General features: G+C 41.4%; 1 protein-coding gene across 1 annotated transcript in view; it reads left to right on the forward strand.

Moving 5' to 3' along the window:
- Window positions 1-16209, forward strand: part of LOC117045767 (amine oxidase [flavin-containing] B-like) — a 37580-nt gene extending 21371 nt beyond the window's left edge. The window contains exons 4-15 of the mRNA XM_033147133.1: window positions 7-111; window positions 1702-1793; window positions 6199-6340; window positions 6771-6920; window positions 8070-8229; window positions 9930-10026; window positions 10724-10777; window positions 12953-13010; window positions 13760-13857; window positions 14663-14774; window positions 15610-15672; window positions 15917-16209. Coding sequence (XP_033003024.1) covers window positions 7-111; window positions 1702-1793; window positions 6199-6340; window positions 6771-6920; window positions 8070-8229; window positions 9930-10026; window positions 10724-10777; window positions 12953-13010; window positions 13760-13857; window positions 14663-14774; window positions 15610-15672; window positions 15917-16072 — 1287 coding nt within the window. The 3' untranslated portion in view covers window positions 16073-16209. The remainder of the gene's footprint in view (window positions 1-6; window positions 112-1701; window positions 1794-6198; window positions 6341-6770; window positions 6921-8069; window positions 8230-9929; window positions 10027-10723; window positions 10778-12952; window positions 13011-13759; window positions 13858-14662; window positions 14775-15609; window positions 15673-15916) is intronic.
- The last annotated feature ends 544 nt before the right edge of the window (window positions 16210-16753 follow it).

The raw sequence follows: 16753 nt of genomic DNA on the forward strand, positions 1-16753 counted from the left end.
TTGCAGGGCAAATCTTATCCATTCAAAGGCCCTTTCCCTCCAATGTGGAATCCCATTGCCTATTTGGATTACAACAATTTGTGGAGGACAATGGATGAAATGGGGAAGGAGGTAAACTCCAGCTTATTGTCCATACTGGTGACATCTATCAGAAGCCTTTCATTTGAACTTCAGTGCCCATAAGCCCCCCATCCTGTTCCCGAATACACTATTTTCTCTCACACACCCCTTCGCACTACAAATTTTCCTTTGACCCCTTTCCTGCACTGCTGGGTTGGTATTTTTCTGCTATCTAGAAGTGGTCAGGTAACTTACAGGGAAGCAGACATAGCTGTACAAATCTAATTTCAAGATAAAAAAATAATCAAGATAACCACTTTGAGGGGTTTTTGTAATAAAAACAGTTATGTGGTATATAAATTTATACAATAAAAATTAACAAACAATAAATACTGTAATCCTATGCAATCTAATTTGTTTGTAGGTCTCATTGAACTATGCAGGACTAAATAAATATATAGGCTATAAATAGCATAAGAATTAATTCCAAAAATGAGCAAATAAAGCAAGACAAATAAAAGCCAATCCATTTCATAGTTCTAAATGGCTTATTCCAAAACAAAAAACAAAAACCCAGAATGAGTCTTCACGTTTATCAATAAATGAATGGGCTCCTATCTCCCCTCTCCTCCTCCAGGGTCCTCTTCCATTTCACCTAACCACAGCTTGATGTTAGGTCTGAACTAGGAAGTGCAGTTAGTTTTTTAATTATGGTTTATCTGAACAAGCAAGCTCCATAAGACATGGTTGGAAGTTGGCTTGTTAGGATAAATCAAAGTTCAAACTAACCAGCATTTATCTCACTTTGGATATAAGGGCAGGCCATGTTCAACTGAAATTGGAGACAATGCTTCTTATCTCTTCCTTGCAGCTGCACCAGAGGTGACTACCTGTGCCCATTATGCACATAATGCTCAGTTCAGTATTCTATCCATAGCATTGTATCCATACCCTCTCAATGAGCTATTTTGAACTAATTCCCAAGTAAGGGTATATAACATTGCAGGCTTAATAATAATAGGTTATTGTGTGAGAAACCCAATAAAAAGAGTACAGGACTTAATTAATTTAAAATATGCTATATAGTATTTTAAAATTTTCAATGAAAATCTGTCCAGCACACTGAACACTGCAGTTTGATAGGCAGAATACATTCCCAAAGCACAAAGGCTTTATTTTACCTTTAAAAGACAACTGAAGGCAGCCATGTTTAGGGAAGTTTTTAATGTTTGATGCTGTATCGTTTTTAATATTCGGTTGAAAGCCATCCAGAGTGGCTGGGGAAACCCAGCCAGATGGGCGGGGTATAAATAAATAAATAAATAAATAAATAAATAAATAAATAAATAAATATTGTTGTTGTTGTTGTTGTTGTTGTTGTTGTTTTCTTTTACTAAACTGGGAAGCAGAGGGCTTTGTAGAAGGTAAAAACTCTTTGGTGTCATGGATAAATGAAACTCTTTTGTTTATTTTTCTAGAGAATCCTGTTAGTATTCTGCTTCTAAAGTCTTAAGTAGTCTAGAAGTGAACTAGTATGGCGCTCATGTGAAGAAAGCAATGGAGCCAGTGAAGAGAGTGAATGATTTCTAAATAGGAGATCTGTGGCTTCTTTCTTGAGATGTGACTCTCTTTCTCTCTTAGATTCCCAATGAAGCGCCATGGAAGGCGCCCCATGCAGAGGAATGGGACAAAATGACTATGCAAGAATTGATAGACAAAGTGTGCTGGACAAAGTGAGATGCAGTTTTATACATTCCATATTGATAAGCTCAATAGTAGTAGTACCTAGAGCAAACACCTCCATCCTAAGTTGAGAAGTTACACTATCTATTTGCTACAGTAATATTATTCTTTATCATAGCGAATGATGAATTGTGTTCACAGTTGGGAGATACAGTGAAATAATGTGCATGTGGAAATGTGGCTATATCGCTCTGACAGTGTGATCATACACATGTCTACTCGTGTAAGCTCTGCTGAGTTTAGCAACAGTAAAAAAAAGATGAACAAAACAGACTAGCAGTGGAAAACTGCAAACCCTCAAATTCAGAGGACTTCAAATGCTCCTAGAAACAAAACTGTTATCTGCCACCATAAAACTAGCAACAGGGAAATAGATCGGGGTTAAGCAACCCATGGTTTACAAAGTATGATTTTGTACCAACTCCAAGCAGCCTTGGCCAGCATGGACAATGGCTAAGCAACATCTGGAAAGCCACAGCCCTTTTTAAAAACAATAATAATCTGGGAGCTGATTCATTTATTTTCTCTTAGCAACTCTGGTCAATCTGTTAGTCCCATTTTCTACCAGAGGTCATTTCTAAGAACTCTTCAGTGACAGCACCACACAAGCAACATTCCATCAGTGGTGGGGAGCCTATAAGCCATGAGCTAAGGTGGTCTGCCCATGTCTCCCTATCTGGCCCAGTAGGTGCTCCCAGTTCTTCATGAAAGTTTTAAATTACCTGGTGTCATATGATACCTGTTAATTGGCAGGTGGGTGGCCCTGCCAACCTGTTGAAGTGGCTTGTGGAGGGTTGGATCTTGCTCTCCCACTGGATCCAGTTCACTGCCCCTGCTTTAGTGTTAGGATTTTTGGTTTTCTGTTTCTGTTTTTGCATTTGTGTTTCCAGCACTTAACACTTTTGTTTTTGCAGTGAGCATTTCTAAGATAATGCTCAGCTGGGAGGGTTGTGAGATCTCCCACTCTTCTTCAGCTTCCAGGGGAATGTGGTTTAGATAAAATGAATTAAAACCAATGGTTCCTACGCATACTGAGTCCTATCTCATATTAAGCCCCAGGAAAGACCTTTGGGTGAACCTCATTTCTCTCTCTCTTATTAGAAACCTATCGATGTGCATGTTTCATGTACTTCTATGCATTTGATCTGCCTTTGTGATCAAGATTTATGTTTTTTGAAATGGCTTCCCTTCTCTAGGATGCAATGGAGCTGAAGGGTAATCTCCATTTTTCTTCCATTCTGTTGACAAATTGAACAAATTTGCCTTTATATGGCATTGCATGCTGGAATGAGATGCATGACATATATTGGGTGCCTTGTTAGGTCTGGCAAGCTCTAATGCAGCCAGAAAGCTATGTGTGTTTGATAATTTCCTATAAACTTTACATATTTCAAATGATGAATCACACAAGGGCCATACTACATACAAATTAAATAGAAGGAGCCATCCATTTCCCTGTATACTTAATTCTAAAGGCATGGAAGTTAAACCTTCTAGAGACATGGAGTTCGTGCATGCAGTCTCTACCATGGCATGTGTGCACTGATGTTCTAAATGAGTGCTGTGCTAATTTTCTCTCTCACTTTTTGAACATTCTCTATCAAGTGTTAAGAAATTGCATTCAAAAATAATCAAAACCGAGAGAAGATTTTGGTGAAATTTTCATGGATAGGGTACAGGTTTTTGTTGTGCTTACCTTGCTTTCAAGGTGGCCAATGGGTGGGCTTGAGTGTCCTTTCTTTTATTCTACAAATCATCTCACCAGTAGTCTGCACTCTGCAGCCTGCCCAGGTACCCATGCTTCAATTAAAACCTTGGGGAACACATCATAAGATAACTCATTCCATGGGGCTTTTCAGATGAGGAATCAGGGGCAGGCAGGGAGGCTGCACAGTGGTGAATAAATGTTTTCTGGAAAGATGTACACACAACTACTCTATTAGACTATAAGGCAAGCTCAAAATGCTACACCCACAGAAATGCTGAAGAGCCCTGAGAATGAGGCAGGAAAAAATGACTCTTTTCACAGGGAAATAAAACTCTGGAGAAATACTTTGGCACAGCACCAGTTCTGGATGGATTGGAACATAAGAGCAAGAAGTCAAAGGAACATGGGAAGCTGTTTATATCACTGGTCCATCAAGCTCAGGATTGTCTACCCCAGGGATAGCCAATCCAGCCAAACGTGTTGCTGAATTGCAACTCCCATTGTCCCTGATCATTGGGATCATCTTTGTTGTGGCTGTTGGGAGTTATAGTCTAACAGCATTGGGAGGACACAACGTTGGCTACTCCTGGTCTATGTTGATTGGCAACAGCTCTCTAGGGTTCTAGCCTTACCTGGATATTCCCAGGATTGTAAGCATGCCACAGATTGAAAGCATGTGTTGTACCAATAACCTACTTAGGATTGAAGACTGCTGTTATTTAGGACAAAATCCACAGAGCTGCATGCAATGCATGGTGTGCTCAGAGGTGCTTCTGATGACCCACTTCTGAAATATTGAACAAATATTTGGACATGGGGGAGATTTGGGAGGGTCTTCCAACATTGTGCCAGAAATAGTAGGTTGAAAGAAACCAGGACTGTGCACTACTTATGTGCCCTGTTTTGGTCTGATGTCAGATTCCATGGAGAAGGAGGCAAGGCAGATCAAAACTGGACCATGGACAGCTCCAAGTGAGCAACTTGCTCCAACAAAGGTTGGGAGTGGATTGGGGTCTTTTATGCCTCTGTTTCCAGACTGCTTCCTCCAGGTTCCGCTCCCTTGAGTGAGCTTTACTGATTTAAAGACCCAACCCACTTCCCACCTGTTCCATAGCCTCCCTCCTGGTGCATTGCCTGTGCTGCTGGACTGGTGATGTGCACTGGGAGGCAGCTGGTGCTTCAGGGTCAGGGGAAGGTGCCCATGAGAGTCCTATAGGGAAGTTCGTCTGGGGGTTCCTGTCCAACCACCCCAGGTGCAATGGTCTCCCTATCTTCAGCAATCAGCTCTGAGCCCTCCGCTGACTCCCCATCTGGTGCCCTTGTAGCCTCTGACTCTGTGTCCAGATCACTGGTGGTTACAGTGGTTATAACATTAAGGGGGATTTTTGTATCCTGTCCCCATTCTTTGCCAAGATGGTAGTACTGGAGCATTCCTTGTTTCCTCTTAATTTATTAAAATACTAAATATTATCAAAATATGAACAAGGCGAAATTTTCGCCTCTAGTCTATTGCTTCCAGTTATGGTTCTATCATAACAAAATATTAGTCTATATGCCAGGCAAATATTTAATTCACCCCTTTGCTTTTCAAATATCATGAAAAGAACTCTCAGCCTTTTGGGTCACTTATTTATTGCCTTGTTTGTTTGAGGCATCTCAAGAAGGTGATGAACAGTAACAGATTTATATGTGAAAACATGTGATAAATATTGCATGCAATTGCAGTGTTGCTATTTCAGTGGTTGATCATTTAGAAATAATACTGCTGTCAAAATCATGCACAAAAAAGATCAAAATGTCAGGCTTCCCTGGAGGCCAACACTTTCCTTAAGCACAGTGTGCTCTTTCAGGTAGGAACAAATGGGACATGCTGGTTTCTGGAAAGAACTAATCAGAAAAAATAACATTGCCTGAATAATATTTTCTCATTGGTTTTCACTTATTTGATGTTTTCTTGGCTCCCTTGGTTTATAAAAGAATTAAAATTATAAAGCTGTGGGATTTTTTTTAAAAAATAAAAAAGTAATCATTTCAATACATGAATTATCTGATAGTCTCAAGTGGAATAGTAAATCAAAAGTTCAAAGGACCATTCAACAAGGCATTTATAGCTATGACTGAAATCTTTAGCTGCAGTCCATTGTGGTGTGGGTGTGCATATACACACACACATATACATAATGTATGTATACATGTACATGTATGCGCACGCACACACACACACAGCCATTCAGTAGCTGTTGAACTTAGGACTGCCAAAGTGGAGCGTTCCCCCTTCCCATGTTAAAGTGATTAATACCCAAGCCTGGTAAAGTTATTTCGGCACCTGTGGCAGGAAAAGCACCTTTCCCCCTCCCTATAAATTAACTAACCATTTGCTGTCATCTCATGATGTGCTCTGGAGATAGTGGCATATCTTGTTTTTCTTCAAATACTCAGCAGAAATGGGTGTAGGCCAGTTCTTACTGGGAAGGCATCTCAGAAGAGGGAAGATTAATCTCACCCTCCCACCATGATTGGAACTGAGATCCCCCCCTCCCGTTACATGAAAAGGGAGAATGGAGATATTAGCCACCCCTCCCTGTGCATGCAGTAAGAGCTGTCCAACAAGAATCCTGCATCTCCACACTTGTAATGAAGAGCCCAGACTCAAAATTATTCCTCTCTTTTTTTGGATTTGTGTGCAGTGCTGCCAGGCGGTTTGCTACTCTGTTTGTCAATGTCGATGTTACCTCTGAGCCCCATGAGGTCTCCGCTCTGTGGTTCCTGTGGTATGTTAAACAGTGCGGTGGGACATCCAGGATATTTTCAACAACCAATGGAGGCCAGGTATAGTGAACTAGAACCCCCCCTTCCCCGGTTATTTGTGTTCAACCATTATGGCAATGACTTGATTGAGTGAGGGTTGAATGGCTCCCGAGGGCAGAATCTGCCCTCCCATGTTCTCCATGCACTGGCTATACCATCTCTGACATTCGTGTTTTTATTTGGATGGTCTGAAGGGGGCTGAATGTGCTTAGTAGCCTCTTCTAGCTTGAAAGCCCCGATAACAGGATTCTTAGCTGCACAGAGGCTTCCAAACATGGCTAGAAGCCACCTTTAGACCTTCATGCTCAACATGTGAAAGTGCTGGGTGTGTGTAGCCCAGACAGAAGAAAAATATTAATATGAATGGGATTCTATTGTGGTTCATCTGTTCCATCTGGGTATCATTTTGAGCCACCAATTTGGTCTGTTGTGTGTTTTTTCTATCTTCCAGGAGAGGAAATTCGTTGGAGGTTCTGGCCAAATTTGTGAGAAGATCATGGAATATCTAGGAGAGCTGGTTAAACTAGAGAAGCCTGTTACCTCCATTGATCAGACTGGTGAAAGTGTCATTGTGGAGACACTGGATCATGAAAAATACGAGGTGATTTAAAAGCTCACAGTTCTAATATATACAAGGATTCTCTTTTCATCATATAAGGAGAAGAGGATATAAAGGACATTTGTTAGTTGGGCGAAGAATCCCAACAAACAAAAATGTTCAAATGACTGTGTTCAATGGACTGTGTTAAATATTCACCGTTTGCTGTTACAAACATGAACAAATTATGCCTTGGGCCTGTACACTTTCTCCCCCTCTCCTTCCTCTGTTTGTGAGAGAAGAGATGATAAACTTTCCTTCCTCATTCCTTCCTCATAGTTTACCCACAAATCAGATCTCAAGCACAGGTCAAATTATGGTTTGGGATTGTGGTTTAGAAGCAAACAGAGTTTCCACAAACCATGGTTTGCCAGGTTTGGACAACAAAATTGTGAGCAGGTTGCTGCAAACCAGGAATTAAAGATTTAATCTCCCTTCATACCCTGAAGAAGCAGGGAAGGGTAGAAGAGTGTGTGTAAGCCATGGCTTGATTGCCATATCTCAATGCAATAATTGATTTGGTACAGGCAATTCATGTGGGAGTTACATTCTGGGAATAGTGCATAAAACCCAAATTGTGTACTGTATAGTCAAAACGCACTAGGTTCAATAGCAAGCAGGAATCCCAAAGTATTTCTTCTGGAAAACTGCCCCCTTTTTACCCCCTTTCTGTCCTCTTAATTTTTTTTAAAGAAAAATTATTAATGTGTAAAGCTTAAATGCATATTGATTGCAAGTTCCTTAATGAGTTTACGCTATTGTGCTTTCTTACTTTTCTTACTTTAAATCATTTCTCTTGACTCTTGTGACTGTACTCCTTCCTTGTAGCTGCTATTCTTTATGTTTTCCCAGGAGACACCTGGGGATCTAAATGGTATCTAAAACTAACCCTGTGTTCTTTGTGTTGCAAAGAGCCTTTTCAACAATTTATTCAGCCATTTGGGAAAAAATTCAAAGGTCCATTTCTGTCATCATTGGAAAAATTCCTTGTCACTTTAAATTTCTGTGACCTGGAACTTGATGAGAAATTTGTATCCTATTTTGTGAGTCAAATTTTCATTGAAATGTAACCGGAAGTCTCCTATAGTAACACAAGCAGTTTCAAGTATCCTGTGAAGATAGAGCTGATTTTCCTTTGCATTTCTTTTCAAGGCCCGGTATGTTATTAGTGCCATCCCTCCAGCACTTTGTATGAAGATTCACTTTAACCCACAGTTGCCTTCAATGAGGAATCAGTTGATCAGCCGGGTTCCTATGGGATCAGTCATCAAATGCATAGTATACTACAAGGAAGCATTCTGGAGGGAAAAAGGTATTTCATGCGGATTGAAGGGAAGGGGCATGTGCAGAATTGCCCTAAAGTCTACCTGTACTTTTCCTCACATATTGTTCTCATGCTATCTTCTTCAGCATCATCTTAGAGAGACAGACACATAGATGGAGAGCTAGACCTAAACATTGGGAAGAACTTCCTGACAGTGAGAGCTGTTCGGCAGTGGAATTTGCTACCAAGGAGTGTGGTGGAGTCTCCTTCTTTGGAGGTCTTTAAGCAGAGGCTTGACAGCCATCTGTCAGGAATGCTTTGATGGTGTTTCCTGCTTGGCAGGGGGTTGGACTGGATGGCCCTTGTGGTCTCTTCCAACTCTATGATTCTATGATTCTAGACAAGCACAATCTTGCTGTCTGTGGTTCCTTCACTGGAGGTTTTTGATCCAGCAGACAGATTCTGCTCATGGTGGGGAGGGAGGTGATATTATTATTATTATTATTATTATTATTATTATTATTATTATTATTATTATTATTCCCCTGCCTCCCATGCTGTTCCAAAGGGTCCCCCCAATCCTCTGGGGACTTCAGGGGAAGGGAGGAAGTGGAGGAAGTTTTCTTCCACCACCATTCCCTTCCAGCAGCATGGGTGAAGTCTGGATCCAACCCACATATTGAAATAGATGCATAAAGTGTGTGTGTTCTTGAATCCCAAAGTGACTTAACAATTCTAATAATTAAAAGCAAACAATTAAAGCTAACAATTAAAGCAAACAGTAACGTTAAGATGGTGGAACAGCCATGAAGAGACAATGCATATTAAAACCAAAGGCAGCAAAATAACCCTTACTTAGACAGCATGTTAAAGGGAGTCTAAAAGGCCTGAGCAAATAGTGCTGAAAAGATACTGGACCCTCCCTGGAGAAGGTGCTTTGAAGATGGGCTTACGTCTTTTATCTTTATGATTAATGTGGTGCGCTATGGAGAGCAAGATCTTATGCAAAGAGTTGTCGATATTCTCTGTGCCTGAAGAATTACCATGGCAACCCAGAATCTGGCAGCCACCCAAAGACTATCCATTTCTTTCTTTCTTTTTTAAAAAAGCCTGCTGTTACCTCACAGAGTTGCAGAGTACAACATAGGAATCTCAGAAACTTCTAGAAATCCAAACATAATGGTGGTGCATGGCTGTTCAGGACACTCTTAGGGCTCAACTCTTGGCATCTCCCGGAAGGCCAATTTGGTACAGTGGTTGGAATGCTGGACCACTCAGCCAAGAAGCTGACTGGGTACCCTCAAACCAGTTGCTGTCACTCAGCCTGGTCTATGTCACAGGGTTGTTGTGAAGATGAAATGGACAGGGGCAGAACCACACATGCCACCTTGAGCTCATTGGAGGAAAGTGTAATAAGTGCAATAATAACTAAAATACAAAAAGAAAATATCCACTGTTAAGTGATCACGGGGACATTAGTCTAGGCAGGAATAATTCTTCCTGGGACATACTAGGAGGGCTTTCCAAAGGCCCTTTCACTATGCATTTTCTCCCAACCACTTTGAATTGCTGTGTGTTGTGACTTTTAAATTGCTGCATATACATTGCATTAAATTTAATGTTCCTGTGGTGTCCCTGTTGTCAAAAGATGTTGTTAAGATATATTATTTAGAAGCATGAGAGTGACATAGTTGTTAGAACTACCTGGATTACTGATACATGGATTTCACTTTTCACTCCCATTTCAGATTATTGTGGCACCATGATAATTGAAGATGAGGATGCAGCTATTGGTTTGACACTAGATGACACTAAACCTGATGGAAGTTTTCCAGCAATAATTGGGTAAGGAATACTGAAAAGCCGCCTTCTGAGTCTTTTAAGTGAGGAAGAGAATCAGAAATGAAATGTGAAGAGAGTATATTTTGTGTCTTGACTTAAGCATGTACCATACATGCTTGACTTGAGCAACTATACCATACAGTTGGAACATCATTCTTTACGGAAAAGCAACCATAATACAGGGCATTGGCTTTATATGTCCTGTGGAGGTTTAAAAAGCTGTCTGTGAAGAATTCTTGTCTCAGTCTAATATATTTGAGTTTGCACCTATTTAGTTTATAACCTGCATACCTTTTCATATGTTATGTAGAAGTACGGGAAGAGAAAGAATGGCTCCCTCATTCTTTCACACATTTTTTGGTAACAGGCAAGTGTGGAGTTTCTTGTTTCCTGTGTGTACAGTGCATAAACTGTGCCAACCAGGTGTCAAGTGCCCTTGGGTGCTTCCATCAGAAAAATCCATGCTTCCCCTTTTCCACAATGTCATGGAAGGAGAGACAAAGTGAGATGGCTGGTGTTTCTGCGTTGTCACATCGCGTGGAAAGATGCTACCTGACAGAGTCTGCATAAGTCTTGAAAAAGGACTTTATGACATGATTGAGAACCACCGGCATCATATGGTCTTCATCTAAACTATAATTATTATTGATACTATTATGATGATAGAAGTAAGAGTCTGTTCTATATTGTTGTATTTTAGTTTTATCCTTGCTCGGAAATGCAGAAAATTGACTCACCTCACCGCGGAGGAAAGGTATGAACAATAAACCTCCGGATTTTGTTTCTGGCAGCTCAAGATGTTCCTTTCTTTCCATTCCCATATGGACTTCCCTGATTTTGTATGTGAGCTGGAACTGGTCTGTGACCGAAATAATAAATTCATTCATTCATATGGCGGTAGAATCAGTGGAGGCTGACCCACTAGGGCAAGTGGAGCACTGTTCCACCAGCCTCAACCAACCCTCGCCTCTCTTCTTTCTTACTTACAGCCAGACTAGGTGGTTGCCCTGTCAGTCAAGTTCCTCCTCCTTAGTCCCAGTTGTTGCCCCATGTAAAGCTCAGCAGCAAAGACCTTTATGCACTAACAGGTCTATGCAGCTGTTTAAACTTTCTTGACAAGCCATTCATTTTATTAATTTTTTTTGGGGGGGGGTATTGTTTTGTGTTTTGTTGTGCTTGTATATATTGTGCACTGCTTTACATCTTTTACATGAGCTGGCAGCATACAAATATTCTTTGTAAATAAACAAATAAATGATTCAGCTGCAAATATATTTCATATAGGTTCTGACTCCTACGATAAAATGGAGTCAAGAAAGTAATGATGTTTTTGATGGTTTTGATGGTCTCCAAATGAGTGCTGTTTTGTATTTGCTAAGTTTAAAGTACAGTCGAACCCCGGATTACACACACCCCGGGTTGCGGACGTTCGAGTTAAGAACGGCTGCAACCCAGAAGCGTTTCCGGAGCACGCGCTACCCGTGTGCGACCCCCAGATGCGCAGAACACTTCTGCGCACTTCGCGCATGCGCAGAAGCACTCAAATTGCACTACTTCTGGTTTTGGGTTTTTTCCGTGCATTCAGGATACGCACGCCCGCGTTACACATGGCGACCCGGAACAGATTGCATGCGTAACCCGGGGTTCCACTGTATTTCATTTGGTGCGTAGTTACTACAACTCCCCAATCCAGAAATTGATATATGAAATACACGGTCATGACATCTATGACTACATAGTGCGAGAGGGTGGGCCTGGAGGCTGCTTTGCTCTTGCAACAGATGATGAGCACTATGCATCCATGGGGGGGGGGGAGGGGGGAGCTCAGGGCCGTCTTAGGGAGATCGGCCGCCATGGCGCAGCGATCCCCCTGGCACCCCCAGCATGCCGCCTCTCTGCCACCTCCCACGCTTGCCGCCCCTCGGGAGGGGGGGTGGGCAAGCGGTGGATGAGGGGCATGGTGCTGGAGCAGTGCGGGGCTCTGTGTGCCCTTCCAGTGCTCCCGGGACGGGAGGCGAGGGCGGCCACCCGTGGGGGTGGGGGCGGGTTGGGGAGGGGGCGCCCGGTATGCCGACGGGCTCGCTGGGCACCCCTGGGGGGGACGGTGCCCTGGCGCGCTGCGCCACTAGCCCCTATGGATGAGACGGCCCTGGGGGAGCTCCTCCTGCAACAGCCTTTGTGTATGTGGGAACATGTCCAGAAGGCCCACCAGTGATGCATCGAAGCTTATTTTCATGCATGGATTCCACACTGTGCCTTTGTGCAATTTCAGTATGCGCCCAATCAGTTTATGGGAGTCAGTTGTGAAACTGGCTCATAGCAAGCACAGGGGGATGCGATACAACTCTTGTGACGCAAAGCAGCCTGTAATGCATTTCTTAAAATGTGAGAATCCCACTGATCAGCCATTGGGTGGGGAAATGAGAGGGGGTCGTTTCCATTTGCTTGTATCCTCCTATGAACAGGCAATTGTCAAAGCTTTGTATTAGCTTTTTAAAGGAAGAGTTCCATGCATACAGGCCCAGCTATTCAGACTGCACACATAGGATCTGTTTGCACATGTGGCTACTCATCAGCGCCATCCAGAGAAATTTTGCTGCCTGAGGAAGAGCAGAAAAGGCAGAGTCTCCAAGGCTGGCCAAGGCAGAAAATCCCATAAGCACCACTTTCCCCTCCCTCACGTTAAAAATGCAACAATAATGTTTGCTGCCTGTTTGTGACACTCCAGTAAGCTGCCCCAGGTTGCAGTCTCACTCAGAAGGCCAGCAGCCTAGATTGCTGCTGCTGCTGCCTTTAGAATGCATTGCACCAATCCCTGTAAATATAAATCTTAAAAACCGAGGTGATAAAATCCAGATTCAGAGCAAACTATAGTTTGTTTCAGAAACGTAAGCTGAGCAATATGTATTTTCTTGTATTTCTGCTATAGGAAAAGAAGGATCTGTGAGCTCTATGCAAAGGTGTTGGGGTCACAGGAAGCCTTGCATGTAAGATGATAATATACATTTATTATTATTATTATTATTATTATTATTATTATTATTATTATTAATGATTAGCCCTGATAGTACAGCTAGCAGGGCTCCATGCATTCTCCTCCTTTAGCAGATGAATCCTAGTAATTTTTTTGTATGACAATACTCTGGCACCAAATCTTCCTCTGGGGCCCCAGGACAGTGCTTGGACATCTTTTGGAAGATTTATAAGACTAGTCATCTTGGATGAGTTTTCTGAGGTCATGGTCTGTGAAGTTGGACACACAATCCATGACCTCAGAAAACCAGTAAGTTGACTTTGAGTGTTTTGCTATTTGGGAATATTTCACATTATGTAGATCTCAGTCAACCACGTGAGGGTTTTCAAAGATGTATTTTGCATTTCAATTTTTTCAAAGATGGACTGAGAAGAGCAAGCACTTGCTATATTTTTTTGGACCTTATTTTTATACATTTCTAAGGAACCTTTAAGAAAATGGTGGGGCAGAGAGTGATTAAAGTTTATGTGTGTTACTCATTTTCTTTTCTCTTTTAAAGTAGTTTTACCTACACTTTTAAATGTGCTACCTGACCTGTATTTTAAAATTGGAGTGGCTTTATCTGTAAATAGATGAGTAGATTTTAAAGTGACAAGAGAAATCACTGGGTACTCCTCACAGATCTCTGAAATAAGCTTTCTATTGTTTTTGTTTTTTAAGCTTCCTCTGTTACTTTTAACCCTGTTAACTCTGCCGTTCTAGCCAGTGCACTATGAAGAGAAGAACTGGTGTGAAGAACAGTATTCTGGGGGGTGCTATACAGCCTATTTCCCACCAGGGATAATGACTCAATTTGGAAGGTATGTTAACAATGAGCAAGGATGTTTCATTACAGAAAGAAACCTGAGGAGATGATAACACCTGAAACACAATTCCCTAGCTTGTGATTACGTGATGACTGGCAGGAGGGTTGCATTTGTTTCAGCAGTTAATAAAAACTGTAAACATATTCATGTTTTGTTGTTGATTGGCAACCATGCCTTTAATGAGTTAATTAGCTCCAAACAGCTCAGTCCTATGCAAGAGATCCCAGGAAAGTGTGCAGCCTTAATTAAAGGAGTATTAGAACATCTCAGTGTTGGTGAGAGTTTGCAGGTGTTCAGTAAAAGTAACTTCCTCACTCAAGATAAAGCATTTATTATTTGGAAATATCTTAAGTATATTATCTGAAGCAAAGGTTTTATGTTGCTACTTATATCAGTGCCATCAGCCCTGAGCATCCTTGCATACTGTGTATAACAGCTCTGATTAACATTCAGTTACAACTCTTGAGTTTATAATATGTCTTTAATAAATCAAAGTAGTAAGCTAACAAATTACGTAATTAATGTTGGAATTCAATGCCTTTGCCCAACAAGGGTGCTCTGTATGTGAACTCAGATTTCTGTGCCTTGAAAACTTTCTGTATTATAAGACTGTTACTCAATTCTAGTCACCTTTCCTCTCCTCAGAAGGGATTTCATAAAGTTGGAAAAGGGGGCTAGAAGCAATCTGCCATAGGCTGCAATGCTGATGTGGTAGAATGCTATGAGGAATGCTCTTGTATGACTTACGATTGGACAAATGGGTCCCTCATGCTTTCCAAATTCTGTGCCTCTTTTAAAGGGTAATTCGTGAGCCAGTTGGGAGAATCTTCTTTGCAGGCACCGAGACGGCTTCAGAATGGAGCGGCTACATGGAAGGTGCAGTGCAGGCTGGAGAGAGAGCAGTCAGAGAGGTACAGTGAGTCCTGCGTAACAAGGCCTTGTGAGGCTGCAATCCTATACTCATTGATCTAGGAGTAAGCCCCATTGAGTCCATATGGGCATATAGGATTGCACTGCTAATATGTTTGAATAAAGGGCAATTGTATTTGTTGTTGAAAACATTTGTATTCCACGATTTGGCCAAGCAATTTACGAGACACCCATTAAAAACAAATAATCAACAAAAACAAGCAAGCCACCAAAACGGGAAAGTCAGTACATAAAATCACACAAGGAAGGGTAGTGGTGGTCAAATGAACCCCAAAATGTGACAAAAGAAAGAAAATTGGACTGGAATTCTAATAAAGCGGAGCCTCCCTTGAGAGAGGGTTGCAAAACATGGGTGCCACAACTGAACAGGCCCTGTCTCACCAGCTGAATATCTGATGGCTACGGACTGCTGAACACATACTCTGTAACTGTGTTTAAAAGAATGCAATACATTTTAAAATTGGAAAGAGAGCTTGAAATTGGACATTGGGGATTTGGGCAGGTCTGCAGTGTTTTGGACTATTCTCAGGAAATAGTCCATTTTAAAGCCATTTCCAACTTTACTTGGTTTGCAGGTGCAGGATTTATTCCCACGGCTGCATCTGTGGGGGCAACATTTTGCCTAGCTTGTTTTGATATGCCCTTAAATCTTGGACCTTTCTGATAAATTTGCATTATGTGTGAATTTGTGCACCTCCCACTCATTTCAGAAAGATCTGAAACCTTGACATGCATTCAGTGTATAATTTTTGGGAAGCCTTTACCAAGGTATTTGGAAATAAAAGGAAGCCATGTAAATGTTATCTTCATTTTTAGATATTGCACTCAATGGGGAAGATTTCTGAAGCAGAAATTTGGAAGTCAGAACCAGAATCACTCGTAAGTTTGCAGTTCTTCCTTTAAGGTGAAATAGTGCTGCATTATTATTAATTTTATCAACCATTTTGTGACATGCTTTATAGAGGATCTGTAACTAACAGTGAAACCTGTGCATGTTTTGTCACAGGCAAGTCCTGCATAATTCCGTGGCTCTTAGTTATACCCAAATGGATGTGACTAAGATTGCCACCTAAGAAGAACATCACATTTGCCTTATACTAATAGTGAATGTTCTTTCATCCAGGATGTCCCAGCCCTGCCAATCACTACCACCTTTTGGGAAAGGAACTTGCCTTCTGTACCTGGACTCCTCAAGTTGTTTGGCTTCTGTGCTCTCTTGACATCAGCGACTGCAGTTGGGCTCTGCACATTTAAAAGGGGACTTCTGGTGAAAAACTGAAAATCGATCTGTGAATCTAATAAGAATTGGCAGATTTGTGTGCATTTGCACGATCATTTTACTCTTGCCAGGTAGTGATTAATGCAATTCTCAATTATCCCATGTATTTCTCCTATGAAACCTTATACTGTATTGCAAAAGGGTCCAACATGTATTTCTGAGGCCAGTACAAAGTGGGCTGCTGTTGTTATTATTATTTTTGTTTTTTAAAAGTGGTCTGGTGGAGCCCAGTGCATTGCCACGACATTTTCTTTTTTTATAAAATCAACTACTATGTTGATCTCACCACAGTGGCAAAGCAAAATTCATTGCACAGTGGGAGAAAAGTAGTTGATTGAACATTTCCATTGCCTCCAAATGTTTTGGGAGAATGATAATTAAGTGAAGAGATTATATGAGTGAATAAATTCCAGGATCAACATTCTACACAAATTTAGGGGTCTATTTCCTCAGAAGTACTTTTTGGTTTCTGTTCTTGGGGGTTGTTTTTTTGCAGAGAAGGGTTGCCAAAAAGCTGGAAGGGGTCTCTTTTTTTGAGAGATTCCACTCCATAGCAAATTTTCTAGAACACATAGGCAACTTACTATTCAACCATGTGTTAACTCCGAGAATGCAAGAGCAGTTACACCTGAGTGAACCCAACAAGTGAAAACACACATTTTTAAGGCTTGAGATGTGTTT

Source organism: Lacerta agilis, chromosome 4, assembly GCF_009819535.1.
Source record: "Lacerta agilis isolate rLacAgi1 chromosome 4, rLacAgi1.pri, whole genome shotgun sequence".
Taxonomy (NCBI): Eukaryota; Metazoa; Chordata; class Lepidosauria; order Squamata; family Lacertidae; genus Lacerta; species Lacerta agilis.